A 16,330-nucleotide genomic window follows, 5' to 3' on the forward strand; every position below is an offset into this window, starting at 1 on the left:
GGCTTTCCTTTGATGACGTCAAACTGTCAATTCACACAGACTGCACATTTTCGTTAGACTTTAACTGCATGGCTCCTTGTTTACAATTCCAGTAAAAACACTTGCTAACATTTAACTTTGGATTAAATTATCAAAATAAAGCAAAAGCCAAGTTGACAAATATGATTGTATTAATTCGCGTCAGTTCAAATAAGACGTTTTGCTTTGTAAATCAACGAGTTTTCATGACAACAACAACTTTACCGCGACGACGCGGGGATCGATCTACCTCGATTTTTTTTCATGGACGATGTCATAAGTCCAATAAGAGCAAACACATACTTTGTGTATGAGTAGTTTATCTTATATAAGATTTATGCAACGGGCATCGCATTGCGTAATGGTGCGCATCGAATTACGGAAATGAAGCGCAGTTTTTCGTTTTAATGGGAGAAGAACGCATGTCATTTAATGGAGTGTTTAAAATTGCCTGATGTTACAAAAGGTGCTTTTAGGTGACTCATTTCATTTGAAGATATAGATGTGTTTCATTGCATAATTTGATTTTTCGTCTCTGTGTTAAGGTTATAAAAGATATGATGTCTTTGTTCTGATGTTATTAGTATTAACTTATTTTTCCAATGTTTTTTTTTTTTTTTTTTTTTCGACCGCCCGATGGACCATTTTCAAAATAATTTTTGTAAACCAATAAAAAAAAAAGTCGTGGCCTAGAGGTCATTCTTGGCAATACAAAGCCTTGAATGTGTTTGGCAGAAATTTTTGATTAATATGTACAAATAATTATCTTTATTTAGTGCTTTTGCTCACCTCTGATGCAATAAAAATGACATAAAAATATTTTATTTTTATTGCACTCACTTGCTTAAGTTTGTTGGGCAAAAATTCATGGAACAACTTATCTATTTGCTGTGGCCATATAACATATAAAACTAGATGAAGATGGTTAAAAAATGTGAAAAATCTATAAAAATGAAGAACAAATTCCTATTTATTAACTTGCATGTACTTTCATGTGCCATTCTTAAACGTTCATGCTTGTTACTCAAGGATAAAGAAAGTCGTCTCCAAAAAATCAAAAACCAAATCAAACGTGAAATAGAGGAAGAAGAGGCTAAACTACGGAAAGAGAAATCTTCAGTGGTTAAGTAAGTTGTTTTGTCAAGTTTGCATCTGATCTTTTCTGCCAGTTTTTAGTGTTGGAGAATTTGTTGAACACCATTTGCGTTTTGGTTGGCTGCAAATGCACATCATTTTCAAATTATTAAAAGATATTTAAAAAAAAAATCTTAAAAATAAAGTTTTGCCTGCAGAAGCTACTAAATTAAGTGGTTTGTAAGTCTTTATAGTTTAATACTCAATATGTTATGTAGTTTTGCATGTAGAAAAAGTATTAGTTATGTAACTGAATATATGCTATATAGAGACAGCATGCTTTTATCATAATAATAAGACCAGTAATTTTTATGCGAGGATATACAATTTTAATGTCATCATGGTATTTTCTCAACCTTAAACAAATATATGGAAATAAACGAGGAATGTTAATCAAAATAGATTATCTTTGATGTAATGGTACTATAAATCCATTTTTGTTTACTTCAATAAAATTCATAATGGCAGGGTTCCCAGCCAACCTGGAAATAAGGGAAAACCTGGAAAAAGACTTTCACTTTTTCCAGTCAGGGAAAAGTCAGGGAATTTGGGAAAAAATCCCGAAATCAGGGAAAAATCAGGGAATTTAGTTTGGTAAGACTTTCCCGACTTGTGTCAAGAAGTCCATACGTTTAAAACAGCAATTGGATTTCTCTGCGTGCCAATGGTGGCTTTGTAGTATACATGTAGCTTAGTTATGTCTGCAACTGCTATTTATTGAGGGTGTCTAAAACAAGAAATAGGTCGAAATTATGATCCTGGAATTTTTATTTTCCATCAGGGAAATATCAGGGAAAAATCAGGGAATTTTGTTCATACAAAAAGCTGGGAACCCGGAATGACCAAGTTTAAATACATGATGATAATATCATATTATGTTTACCATGAGTAATTTGTTAACAAGCAATGTTGTATGCAGTATGAGTTAATGAATCTGCATGACCTACTTGTACAAGCAAATATTTATTATCCCCCACCATAGGCAGAGGGATATCAGGGTTTTTTCTCCACTTTTTGGGAAGATAGCCCATGGCTTTGGAATTGGGAATTTTATCGGCATTTTCATGAAATTGGGAAAATAAATACATTAGCCTTTTTTCCACATGAAAAGTCCACTGATTAGGGAAATACTAAATTTGATATAACTCTTTATAATCATTCAAATTAAAAGAACAAAATCAAATAATACTTTTTTTAGATGTAATTGAATTGAAATTGAGATAAAATACGCATAAGACTTCTTTAAAAAAAAAAAAAAATTTTTTTTTTTTTTTTTTTTGGTAATTAGGAATTTTTGGCCACATTTTGGGAAAAAAGTATACTTTTTGGGATTGGGAACATTGCCGAATTTCGGCTATAAAATCGGTCCAAAAAAAACCCTGGATATTGTTTTGACGTTGTCCGTCCGTCCCTCCGTCCGGAGCCATATCTTGCAAGTGCTTTGGCGGATTTCATTGAAACTTGGTATGAGTATATAATTATATGGATAAGATGATGATGCACGCCAAATGGCATTGTACACCATCTGTTAATTATGGAGTTATGGCCCTTTGTATCTTGAAAAAATGCTTTTTCGAGTGTCAAATATAACACTTTTGTGTCCAGAAGCATTTTGGCTGGGGATATCAATTCAACAAATTTGCTTGTTTTGTATTGTGTCACACTATAATGTCTTAAATTTTCTTATACCAATTCTTGTGAACTATAACTATAGTTTTTTATTCATCAACATTTTCTTGTGTGTGTTTTAAGCTCACCTGAGCACAACGTGCTCATGGTGAGCTTTTGTGATCGCTTTTTGTCTGTCGTGCGTTGTCCGTCGTGCGTCGCCCGTCGTCAACATTTTGCCTTGTTACCACTCTAGAGGCCACATTTATTGTCTGATCTTCATGAAACTTGGTCAGAACATTTTTCCCATTGATACCTCGACTGAGTTCGAAACTGGGTCATGCTGGGTCAAAAACTAGGTAAAAAAACCCAAAAAACTTGTGAACACTGTAGAAGTCACATTTGATGCCCAATTTTCATGTAACTTTGTCAAAATGTTTGTCTAAATGATATGTTGGTTGAGTTCAAAAATGGTTTCGGTCCGTTGAAACACACGGCCGCTAGGGGGCGGGGCAGTATTCCTTATATGGCTATAGAGAAACCTTGTGGACACTCTAGAAGTCACAATTTTGGCCCAATCATCATGAAACTTGGTCAAAACATTGGTTTTATTGATATCTCGGATGAGTTTGAAAATGGTCCAGATTGGTGAAAAATATGGCCGCTAGGGGGCGGTGCAGTTTTCTCTATATGTATATAGTGAAAACATGGGAACACTCTAGAAGTCACATTTTAGGTCCAATGTTCATGAATTTTGGTCAGAACATGTGCTTTTTGGATATGACAGTTGAGTTCGAAAATGGTTCGGATCGGTAAAAAAGCATGGTCACTGGGGGGGGCATTTTCCTTATATTTATTTAGTAATAACAGCTTTTGAACACTATATAGTTAATCATGTCAAGGGAAGTAACTGCCAAAAAAAATTATGTTAAATTGACAGAGTTGTCTCTCTTTTTAAAATATTTGTTTTAAGCACAAGAAGATTAAGTGAAATTAATTATAAATGATAGTTTTACATTCTGGAATATAGCAAACTTTTTAATATGTTTTTTATTTTTTGAAGATTCTGTACAATATGGCATTCTTTTGTAAAACAATTAAAGCGAGACTATACGATTTTTATATGTGTTCAATTGTAATATATTGATAAATACATGTTACAATAACACAAAATAGGCAAGATATTGAAGACGAATTTCATAAAATGCAGCAAAGACAAATTAGCGCCCTGAGCAGATGGTGACGAAGATATTTCGTACATATTTTCCTGCAATAACCGAAGAATTAGTCTTTTTATTAGGATCGGAGTTAGTGTTCGTGTGTCGTATGAATAGACATCGCTGCAGGAATTAAAAAAAAACATTAAACTAAATTAAGATTCACATCGTAAATGCATGATATACATTCTGGTGTATTCGACTGTACAGACATTTTCGATTTCAGAATTAAATATCTCGCTTATTTCGCATTTTTCGACACATCAGTGGTCAGTAAAAGCTGGTTGAACTGTTTCATATATTTTATTTCACAGTGGGAGTATTTAATGCATGTTTTTAACAATTAACAAAAAAATATGTAATTTAAATGGGAACTTCACATCAAAGCAATATTCCATAATGATTCACTCTATATAATCATATTAAAGATATGTTAGCAAATATCAAATGGATAGTCTATTAAAACAATAAGGAAATTATTTCAATTATTAGTTTCTGGAGATAAAAAACTAATTCAGAATAATCTTCAAAATCAAGATTTACCTTTCTTATTTGCGGAGTTCATTTATCAAGATTAATCATTTTCAGGCTTAATGTATTTAAACGATGTCAGAAAATTGAAAATAAAACGGTAATGAATGATTCACAATATAAATGAAATGAAATATAAAATTGATACAATTTCATATTTCTAAATTGTATAGTGTAAAACAGCCTACTGTTGAATAATATGTTTATAAAATGATTCAAGTAAACGGCAATACCTTTTCTTAAATGAATAACAACCAGTCAGCAGTGTCATCCTGACCGGAAATAAGCGATTGTGGAATAAATATTTCCGCATTGCATAAGTTCTCACAAAGTTACATAACTCGTAACCATCCCGTGACCAGTTCACGTGCGTAAGTAAACGAGACCGCACTACCACACCTGGATACGACATTTGAGTTCGAAAATGGTTTGGATCTATAAGAAAAACATGGCCACCAGGGGGGGGGGGGGGGGGGTCTTTTTCCTTATATTAATATAGTAAAAAAGCTTGTGAACACTCTAGAAGTCACATTTTTTACTTAATCATCATAAAATTTTGTCAAAACATTAGTTATGTGGATGTCTTGGATGAGTTTGAAAATGGTCGTGATAAGTGGAAAAACATGGGCACCAGGCAGTGGGGCAGTTTTCTTTATATGTATATTGTGAAAACATGTGAACAGTCTAGAAGACATTATCTTCATGAAATTTGGACATATCTTAGAAGAGTTCAAAAATGGTTCAACTCTGTTAAAAAAAACATGGCCACCAGAGGGCCATTTGTTGTTCATTCTTCATGAAACTTGGTTAGAACATTTGTTTCATTGATATCTTGGGCTGCAAAGAACAGGTCATTTCTTTTTATCTCAGGTGAGCGACTTTGAGCCTTTCAGGCCCTCTTGTTTAATAAGATTGTATATACTTGCTTTAAGTGGCAAAAGTGTAGAATACAAGCAAAGGAATAATGGTTTTTAGGTCTTTATTTTAAAGGAAAATGACAATATTTAGTTTAGTTTGGTTGTTAAATTAACTGTAAAATTAAATTTGTTCATATAACATGATATATATTACAAAATGCATGTCAGTATTTATAGATGCCATTACTCACGCATTTGAAGTGATATTGTGTTTAATGACCGCTTTACAAACGATTTAACAAAGGAAAATATTTTTTTAATATTTATTTTTTTATCTGGAAGTGTTATACCGTTGTTATTTTATCATTTGTATAAATTTCTCTTTATATTTAAATAGAGCTTTTAGATTTTATATGAAGTTTTAAATACAGAAAAAGCTATGTAGCATTTTTTTTTAAAGAATAAATGTTTGCATAAAGTGTTCATTAAACACAATGCTGGTTGGTTTGGCAGTGCAGTTTGTATACATATTATAAACATAAAGGCTTGGTAGTGAAAAAACAGTCACCACAAAAGTTCTAAATCCATTCATGACCTCCAGTTCTGATTTTTCAATTTTTAGTTATACAGTTCTGAACTTCGTGTTGTTGGCCACCTGTGAACATTAATTTTAGCCTGCAAGTCGATTCCTTACTCGAAAATTCCTATCAAACAGTGTCAGTGTGTTATGGCCCCACGACATCTAAAATTACCTATCTGAAATTGTGTATTAAACTGTTAAGCAATGAAATCAGGTTTAATAAATCGGGGAGTTTGAGACATATTTAACATTTTGTACCATTTGTCACCACTACATAATTTTATTTGCAGTTGGCCCTGTAAATCTTAAGACAATATTCATTTGCCTCTTTATTTTTAGCTCAACACAATAAAACTTATTATCAATATGCTCCTTAAAAACTAAGGACATGTGAATGATTGAAAGGACATGTGAACAATTAAGAAGACATGTGAAAGATTGAAGGGAAATCAGAAAGATTGAAAGGAAATGTGAAAGATTGAAGAAAATTTGAAAGGTTGAAAAAAAATGTGAAAGGTTGAAATAAAATGTTAAAGGTTGAAATAAAATGTGATAGACTGAAAGGACATGAATAGAAATAATGTTATTAACTAATCATAGAGGTTGATGCCCAGCAATTTACTTATTCAAGCTGTGTATCATAACTTAAATTTTGTGTAATGTTTTTAGTTATAAGGGCTCCAGAGTTGTTAACAGCTTTGTACACAAACTTTTGTGGAGACTGATTGCATTGAATTGCTTTCTAAGTAACCTTGCTTGCCCCACAGCTCTTCTGTTCAGGAAGGGGACCATGGGAGGCAACTCTTGCTATCACAGCACGAGGAAAGTATTGAGCAATTAAAACAGGATCTCACGGAAAGGACGAAAGTCGAGGAAGAGAATCTGCGGTAATCTGCATTATTGTTGTTTTGGGATTTTGGTTTCTGCATGCTAATATCTTTTTTTCATTTTAACCATCTGGGTTTGGTGCTTAAATAATTTATGATTTATATCAAGAGATTTTGATTGTATGTTTTGTTATAATCAAAAAGATTTTACAACCCTAACAAATCCATTATAAAATATTTAGTATAATTATTATTATTATTATAAGAAATATAATAATAACATGCTTAAAAAATATTGAAAATAATTAAAGCCCCATTCTCCAAGTATTTACAAGGGCAATTTAATATTGATTGTATAGTGTGTGTGCATGCAATATCTGGTGTTGCCTTTGGAGTAATCTAGTAAGTTCGCTACAAGTATACATAGGGTCAATTGCTTATATTCCTTTTGCTCCAAGTGCTTTGGATAGTAAATATGATTAAATGTAGTTTAAAAACAAAAACGTTTTAAGGAAAAAGCCCTACAAAAAAAAATATTTATTGTCTTAAGAATGTATAACCTTTTAAAATGTATTGACTCATTTTTTGGTGGACTGGGATTTTAAATATTGCTGGCAAGAGGCCATTTCACTCTTGATCAATATCTACATATTAAAACATCATGTTCATGTTGTGAAATATCAGTCGTTGTCTCATATTATGCCTGTACCTGTCATGATGATTGTTGTCCTGATACTTGCAGTTAATTGTCCCTCCTGATATGTTTGCATGTCTCTGCCCTTTTATAACTTGATATTGCCCTTTGATGCCCATACATGATTGCCTCCTATTTTACCTTTACTTGTCATAATGATTGTCTTCCCATGATGATTGTTACTTGTACACAGTTCTCTCCTTTACATATCACAATGATTGCCTTCTTATACTTTTTCAGATGTTTATTTTTATGTCCCCCACTATAGTAGTGGGGGACATATTGTTTTTGCCCTGTCTGTTGGTTGGTCTGTCTGTCTGTCTGTCTGTCTGTCTGTCTGTCTGTTTGCGCCAACTTTAACATTTTGCAATAACTTTTGCTATATTGAAGATAGCAACTTCATATTTGGCATGCATGTGTATCTCATGGAGCTGCACATTTTGAGTGGGTGAAAGGTCAAGGTCAAGGTCATCCTTCAAGGTCAGAGGTCAAATATAGGTGGCCAAAATCGCTCATTTTATGAATACTTTTGCAATATTGAAGATAGCAACTTGATATTTGGCATGCATGTGTATCTCATGGAGCTGCACATTGTGAGTGGTGAAAGGTCAAGGTCATCCTTCAAGGTCAGAGGTCAAATATATGTGGCCCAAATTGCTTACTTTATGAATACTTTTGCAATATTGAAGATAGCAACTTGATATTTGGCATGCATGTGTATCTCATGGAGCTGCACATTTTGAGTGGTGAAAGGTCAAGGTCAAGGTCATCCTTCAAGGTCAGAGGTCAAACTATTGGCATGCATGTGTATCTCATGGAGTTGCACATTTTGAGTGGGTGAAAGGTCAAGGTCAAGGTCATCCTTCTAGGTCAGCGGTCAAATATAGGTGGCAAAAATCGCTCATTTTATAAATATTGAAGATAGCAACTTGATATTTGGCATGCATGTGTATCTCATGTTCCTATGAGTAATTGTCATTACTTATACATGAAGGTAAATGCCTCCCTTTATGTGATTTGTCACTCCTGCTTCTTATGATTATCTCATCTGATATAAATGCTTACTTTAAATTACTGCGTATAGTATGCCCCCATGTATAACGCATATGGGATTTCTATGCTTCTCGAAAATTTTCGGGGAGCATATAGTTGCCAGTTTGTCCTTACTTCCATACTTCCATAATTCCTTACTTCCTTACTTCCGTCACACTTTTGTTACAGTTTCTCATAGCGCCTTCAATACTTAACCGATCTCTTTAATATTTGGCATGTAGGTACCTTGCATGGACCTCTACCTTTTGATGAGGTTTGAGGTCACTGGGGTCAAGGTCAAGGTCAGGGAGGCTAATAATAGATTTTTCCGTCACACTTTTGTTACAGTTTCTCATAGCACCTTCAATACTTTACTGATCTCTTTCATATTTGGCATGTAGGTACCTTGCATGGACCTCTACCTTTTGATGAGGTTTGAGGTCACTGGGGTCAAGGTCAAGGTCACGGAGGCTAATAATAAATTTTTCTGTCACACTTTTGTTACAGTTTCTCATACCACCTTCAATACTTTACCGATCTCTCTTGAGGTTTGAGGTCGCTGGGGTCAAGGTCACTGATACTAATAATAGATTTTTCCGTCATGCTTTTGTTACAGTTTCTCATAGCACCTTCAATACTTTATCGATCTCTTTCATATTTGGCATGTAGGTACCTTGCATGGGCCTCTACCTTTTAGTTTAAACCTATTTATTTTAGCTCGATTGCATCGAAAGCCTAGGTCAAGGTCACGGAGGCTAATAATAAATTTTTCTGTCACACTTTTGTTACAGTTTCTCATACCACCTTCAATACTTTACCGATCTCTCTTGAGGTTTGAGGTCGCTGGGGTCAAGGTCACTGATACTAATAATAGATTTTTCCGTCATGCTTTTGTTACAGTTTCTCATAGCACCTTCAATACTTTATCGATCTCTTTCATATTTGGCATGTAGGTACCTTGCATGGGCCTCTACCTTTTAGTTTAAACCTATTTATTTTAACTCGATTGCATCGAAAGCCTAGGGCTTATATAAACGCTCTCAAGTCCGTTTCCTGGGCCTAGAACCAGTACTTGGTGTCTTTGGGGGAGATCTGAAGAACGCTCCCACGGTGGGGATCGAACCCTTGACCTCCCGGTCGCTAGGCGGACAACATATCCATTACACCACTGCGACCTCTATCTTTTAATGAGGTTTGAGGTCACTGGATCAAGGTCAAGGTCACCGAGGTTAATAATAGAATTTCCGTCATGCTTTTGTTACTTTACCGATCTCTTTCACATTTTGCATGTAGGTACCTTCCATGGACCTCTACCATTTGATGAGGTTTGAGGTCACTGGGCTCAAGGTCATCAAGGCTAATAATAGATTTTCCGTCACACTTTTCTTACAGTTTCTCATAGGGCCTTCAATACTTTACCGATATCTTACATATTTGCCATGTTGGTACCTTGCATGGACCTCTACCTTTTGATGAGGTTTGAGGTCACTGGGCTCAAGGTCACCAAGGCTATTAATATATTTTCCGTCATGCTTTTGTAACAGTTTCTCATAGCACCTTCAATAGTTTACCGATCTCTTTCATATTTGGCATGTAGGTACCTTGCATGGGCCTCTACCTTTTGATGAGGTTTGAGGTCACTGGGGTTAAGGTCATCAAGGCTAATAAAATATTTTTCATCAGGGAGCATCCATCAGTTTCACTGATATTCTTGTTTAAAGCCAAAATGGAGAAAAAAAGAATTCAAGACCAAAAAACCTGAAATCGGATTGAAAATGGCTGCCATTTTTAGCTCATCTATTTTTTGAAAAAAAATTATGAGCTATTGTCATCACCTTGGCGTCGGCGTCGGCGTTGGCGTTGGCGTCGGCGTCCGGTTAAGTTTTGCGTTTAGGTCCACTTTTCTCAGAAAGTATCAATGCTATTGCATTCAAATATGGTACACTTACTTACTATCATGAGGGGACTGGGCAGGCAAAGTTAGATAACTCTGGCGTGCATTTTGACAGAATTATGTGCCCTTTTTATACTTAAAAAATTGAAAATTTTGGTTAAGTTTTGCGTTTAGTTCCACTTTTCTCAGTAAGTATCAATGCTATTGCATTCAAACTTGGTCCACTTACTTACTATCATGAGGGGACTGGGCAGGCAAAGTTAGATAACTCTGGCATGCATTTTGACAGAATTATGTGCCCTTTTTATACTTAGAAAATTGACAATTTTGGTTAAGTTTTGTGTTTAGGTCCATTTTATTCCTTAAGCATCAAAGCTATTGCTTTCATACTTGCAACACTTACTAACTATCATATGGGGACTGTGCAGGCAAAGTAATGTAACTCTGACTGGCATTTTGACAGAATTATGTGCCCTTTTTATACTTAGAAAATTGAAAATTTGATTAAGTTTTGTGTTTAGGTCCACTTTATTCCTACAGTATCAAAGCTATTGCTTTCATACTTGCAAGATTTATGAACTATCATAAGGGGACCGTGCAGGCAAAGTTATGTAACTCTGACTGGCATTTGGACGGAATTATGGGCCCTTTATACTTAGAAAATTGAAAATTTGGTTAAGATTTATGTTTTGGTCCATTTTACCCCTAAAGTATCATAGATATTGCTTTCATACTTGGAACACTCACAAACTATCATAAGGGTACAGTAAAAGGACAAGTTGCATAACTCTGGTTGTCATTGTTACGGAATTATGGCCCTTTTTTGACTTAGTAACTTTTAATATATTGGTTAAATTTTGTGTTTCGATCCACTTTACTTCTTAAGTATCAAGGCTATTGCTTTCAAACTTCAAATACTTACATGCTATCATGAGGTTACTGTACCTGGCAACTTGAATTTTACTTTGACCTTTGAATGACCTTGACTCTCAAGGTCAAATTATTAAATTTTGCTAAAATTGCCATAACTTCTTTATTTATGATTAGATTTGATTGATACTTTGATGAAACTACTCTTACCTGACATACCACAATAGACTCCACCCAAACCATCCCCCGTGCCCTCCCCCCCCTCCCCCCCCCTCCCCCCTCCCCCCCCCCCTATTTTTTTTTTTTTTTTAAGATCATCTCACAAATGACCACCACACCCTCACACTATACCCCACCCCCCCCCCCACCCCCCCCCCCCCCAATTTTTTTTTTTTTATTTTTTTATTTTTTTTTAAGATCATCTCACAAATTACCACCACACCCTCACACTATACCCCCCCCCCCCCCCCCTCCCATTTTTTTTTTAAAAACTGTTATGTTTGAAATACCGTCCAACCATTTTTTTTTATTTTTTTTTTTTCGCTTTTTTGGAAGATAATGTAATAAATGTCCACAACCCCACACTATACACCCCTCTTCACTCCACTCCTCCCTCCTTTGTGATTGAAAATGAGAGTCCCTTCACCTTTAAAAAGAAAATAGATGAGCGGTCTGCACCCGCAAGGCGGTGCTCTTGTTATATTGCGCAATCAATTAATCCGGGTCATTGGAAAGTTCAATTATGCACTCTTCATCGAAGAAGCCATTATATGGTCAGGAGCATGGGTCGCATAGCACTATATTTAACAATTTTGAAAAGGGCCGTTGTTGTCTTTGTGGTTCTTTTGCCGTCGTCTAGAGTGGTCTTCCGTCAATGTCTGATGCGTCGATGGGTCGTTCAGACGATTGCAAAGAAATGTTTCAAACACCACTGTTGAATGTTCAATATTAATACACACAACATGCAGTTGCATATTTTCACGTTCTCAAGTGTCAATTAGTGTCTCAAATGTCAATTAGCGTCTCAACAAGTCCTGGCACAAATTACTCAATAAAAGCTAGCAATCAATAACGAAGTACCAAAAGACACCCTTAAACACCTACCATTACACGCATAAAAGATGTCTTTCACACCTACCTTTGCCTGCTCTCCGCTATGTCGACAACAGTCCCTTTCGGTATTCATCGATGAAGAAGTGTAAAAATAAAGAAATGTCTTCAATTTTATTCAAACTAATTTTTTTTGGCCCAAAACTTCCTCTAACCTGTTCATATCTACCGGTACCAACTTCTCGTTGTTTCGACAACGGCCCCTTCAGTTTGTAAGATTATAGGGTGTAGCTTTCTGGAAAGAAAAAAATGGTGGCCATTTTGATTATTTACGATACCATAACAAAGTTTCAGCCAGGATAGGGTTGTGTTAATGTATTATCTGCAAAAGCTTTTAAATTTAAAATTTAGAAGTAAAACACAGCGCGCTCTATGTGGAAACTTACAATATCTTCCATTCTATACATCTCCTATACATAACATGACTATTTACTTAGCTTTGCATGATTCTTCTTTTCTGCTTTGTATGATTTCTCCCCTGCTTTCCAAGATTATCTCCTTTATTTGAAATGATTTTTCTCCTGCTTTACATGACTGTTTCCCCTTTTTTACATGATTGTCTCCCCAGATTTGTATGATTGTTTCCCCTGTTTTACATTTTTGTTTCCCCTGCAGAAAGGAGATGGAGGTGGCGCTGCAGAGACTGAGGTCGGAGGTTCAATCCCTGCAGGCAGAGGAACAGGGCAAACTTGAGGATGAAAAGAGGAAGGCCCTGGAACGCATGCAGAAGATGGTAAGTACCAAGGATATAAATGAGTCTGGCTGTAGGAAAATGGGGTTTATTGCATGTGCATTACGAATTCCATAACAGCAAAAAATGACTTTGCTGACTGCACAGGCTAATCTGGGACGACGCATATGCATTGAGCAATTTTTTTCCAAGAGCGCAAATCATCTTCAAAATACATTCACAAATGTAGAATTCTGTCAGAATATAAACAATTCTGTTGTTAAGTAATATATTATTATAATCAGAAAAAAATAATTGTATTAGGTTATTTTACCAATAACAAAGACTATTAAGAGGTGAACAAATCTGTAGTGAACTCTTTAACATTGGATGTGTCTTGTTGGCTAAGGCATGCATGTTTTGTACAAGACAAGGTACTTTGATGGTAATTTTGTTTCTGTGGTAATGTTTATCAAATTTAGCAAGACATTTATTGTTAATCTAAATGATAAAATAATAAGTCAGTATTATTTTTTTAACGCACAAGTCAATTTTAATAATAACAATAGATGCATATTATTTACCAGGTTTTTCGAATGCAAAAACTGGTTATTAGATTGGCGAATGTTGGCGGGCGGGCTGGCGGAACAAGCTTGTCCGGGCCATAACTTAGTCGTTCATTGTGAGATTTAAAAATCATTTGGCACATTTGTTCACCATCATTAGACGGTGTGTCGCGCGAAAGAATTACGTCGATATCTCCAAGGTCAAGGTCACACTTTGAGTTCAAAGGTCAAAAATGGTCATAAATGAGCTTGTCCGGGCCATAACTATGTCATTCATTGTGAGATTTTAAAATCATTTGGCGCATTTATTCATCATCATTGGACGGTGTGTCACACAAAAGATTTACATCAATATCTCGAAGGTCAAGGTCGCCACGACTTGAAATATATTTATTTTGAAACAAAGGGGATTAATTATAAACAATCAGTTCAGTTTGACTTGTCTCCCTTTATCAGACTTTTTTTCCAATTGAAAACCTGGTTTTGTGACAATTTTTGTCCCTTGTTTATCATGTTTTTATGTATGTCCAATATCATTTAAGTGGACATTATTGAATGTTTTGAAAATATCATACACATATAATAGGACATATATTAATATATTGTATTTGTGGTACTGTTGCATCCTGTTTCCGATGTGTGTTAACAATTTGAGCTCACATGAGCACAAAGTGGCTATTATAGTCAGTCTATGTCTGGTATCATGCCTCAATTATGATTTATTGTCTTGGTCATGTGCATCCATTAAATAGGTCACCATGCAAAAAATTAACAAAAACCCTGTTACTTCTCTAAAAGCCACATTTATGACTCACTCTAGATAAACTAAAACTTGAGCGGTATGTCTACCTAGACGTCACAATGTGCATAAACTAGGTCACTGCAAAAAAGCTAGGTAATATCTAAAACCGATGTCAATGACACAATCTCTATGAAACTTGGTCAAAAATGTTTATCTAACAATTTCTAGTCCATGATTGAATATGGGTCATATGCAGATATTATGATACCACTTCAAATATAAGAATCCTAGAAGCCAAATGTATAACTTAGTCTTGATGAAACTTGGTCATTCTTTAAGTGATATTTATGGTTCATATTTGGTCAGAATGGTAATCTTGGCAATGTCAAAGCCATGTTTAAATATTTATTATAATGTGGTTAAAATATTGAATAGGTAACATAGTCATATCCTCGACAATTAGTTTATTTTGAACTGTAGATGGCACTTAAGAGCCATCAGGGCCCTCTTGTTATCAAAAGTATGTTATATGTCAAGAGCTTTGTTTTGATGACCAAAGACAATTATTATGCCCCCCTTCGAAGAAGAGGGGGTATATTGCTTTGCACATGTTGGTCTGTCGGTCGGTCTGTCGGTCGGTCCATCCACCAGATGGTTTCCGGATGATAACTCAAGAACGCTTGGGCCTAGGATCATGAAACTTCATAGGTACATTGATCATGACTCGCAGATAACCCCTTTTGATTTTGAGGTCACTAGGTCAAAGGTCAAGGTCACGGAGACCCGAAATAGTAAAATGGTTTCCGGATGATAACTCAAGAACGCTTAGGCCTAGGATCATGAAACTTGATAGGTAGATTGATCATGACTTGCAGATGACCCCTATTGATTTTCAGGTCACTAGATCAAAGGTCAAGGTCACAGTGATTTGAAATAGTAAAATGGTTTCCGGATGATAACTCAAGAACACTTAGGCCTAGGATCATGAAACTTGATAGGTAGATTGATCATGACTCGCAGATGACCCCTATTGATTTTCAGGTCACTAGGTCAAAGGTCAAGGTCACGGTGACCCAAAATAGTTAAATGATTTCTGGATGTTAACTCAAGAACGCTTACGCCTAGGATCATGAAATTTCATAGGTACATTGATCATGACTCGAAGATGACCCATATTGATTTTCAGGTCACTAGGTCAAAGGTCAAGGTCACAGTGACAAAAAACGTATTCACACAATGGCTGCCACTACAACGGACAGCCCATATGGGGGGCATGCATGTTTTACAAACAGCCCTTGTTTGATATTGAGTGCATAGAAAAATTCACTTAAAGGTAATACTTGTCCATTTGTAAACACCCCTTTACTAATAATCAGCATGAAAACAGCCTGTTTCATGTTCTTATTAATTAACTTTAATTCTAATTAGTAGTGCACATTAATTGTCCCTGGAAACCTCCATACCTAATTGTGAGTTCTGTATCCTTTTGCTACAATTGATGGATTGATTTCCAATATATCTAATAATATGGACTCAGCTTGTTTTGTTTCCATGGCAACTTGCATGGCACTCGATCAGTTAACAGAAAATGAATGCATAGGTTATGGACATATTACTTCAAGAAAAAATAGGACTTTTAGATTGTGAAATGTGACTAAAATGAAAAATTGATGTATTTGTATTTTGACTATTGGTCACGCAATTTTTGTTGAATATAGAAATGAAAGGATTTAATTAAGTTTCAGTAAGATCTTCAGAAGAGAAATTTCAAATGAGCTACAGCTAGTAATTGTGTCATTATCTATACAATATTTTACTATGTTGAAATATAATTGAGTGTCACTTTGGGAAATCAGGGTTAAATGCAAGTGCGTGAAGTGTCGTGCCCAATTAGCCTTGGCGGTCCGCACAGGCTTATCAGGGATTTCACTTTCCACTTTTGAGCTACTTTAGTTGAAAGTAAGTCTCTTCTTAGGGATA

The 16,330-nt window shown here is 35.3% G+C and overlaps 1 protein-coding gene across 7 annotated transcripts in view; it reads left to right on the forward strand.

Moving 5' to 3' along the window:
• The window catches only part of LOC127867807 (trichohyalin-like), a 291,013-nt gene that overhangs the window by 29,737 nt on the left and 244,946 nt on the right, over nt 1-16,330 (forward strand). For all 7 annotated transcript variants that reach the window (XR_008043665.1, XR_008043666.1, XM_052409267.1 and 4 more), the window contains 3 exons: nt 1,048-1,145; nt 6,713-6,832; nt 12,988-13,105. Coding sequence is in view for 5 of the 7 variants with exons in the window: in XM_052409267.1 (XP_052265227.1) it covers nt 1,048-1,145; nt 6,713-6,832; nt 12,988-13,105 (336 nt within the window). In the remaining 2 variants the exon portion in view is untranslated. The remainder of the gene's footprint in view (nt 1-1,047; nt 1,146-6,712; nt 6,833-12,987; nt 13,106-16,330) is intronic.

The sequence above is a fragment of the Dreissena polymorpha genome, chromosome 2, assembly GCF_020536995.1.
Source record: "Dreissena polymorpha isolate Duluth1 chromosome 2, UMN_Dpol_1.0, whole genome shotgun sequence".
In the NCBI taxonomy this organism is placed as follows: domain Eukaryota; kingdom Metazoa; phylum Mollusca; class Bivalvia; order Myida; family Dreissenidae; genus Dreissena; species Dreissena polymorpha.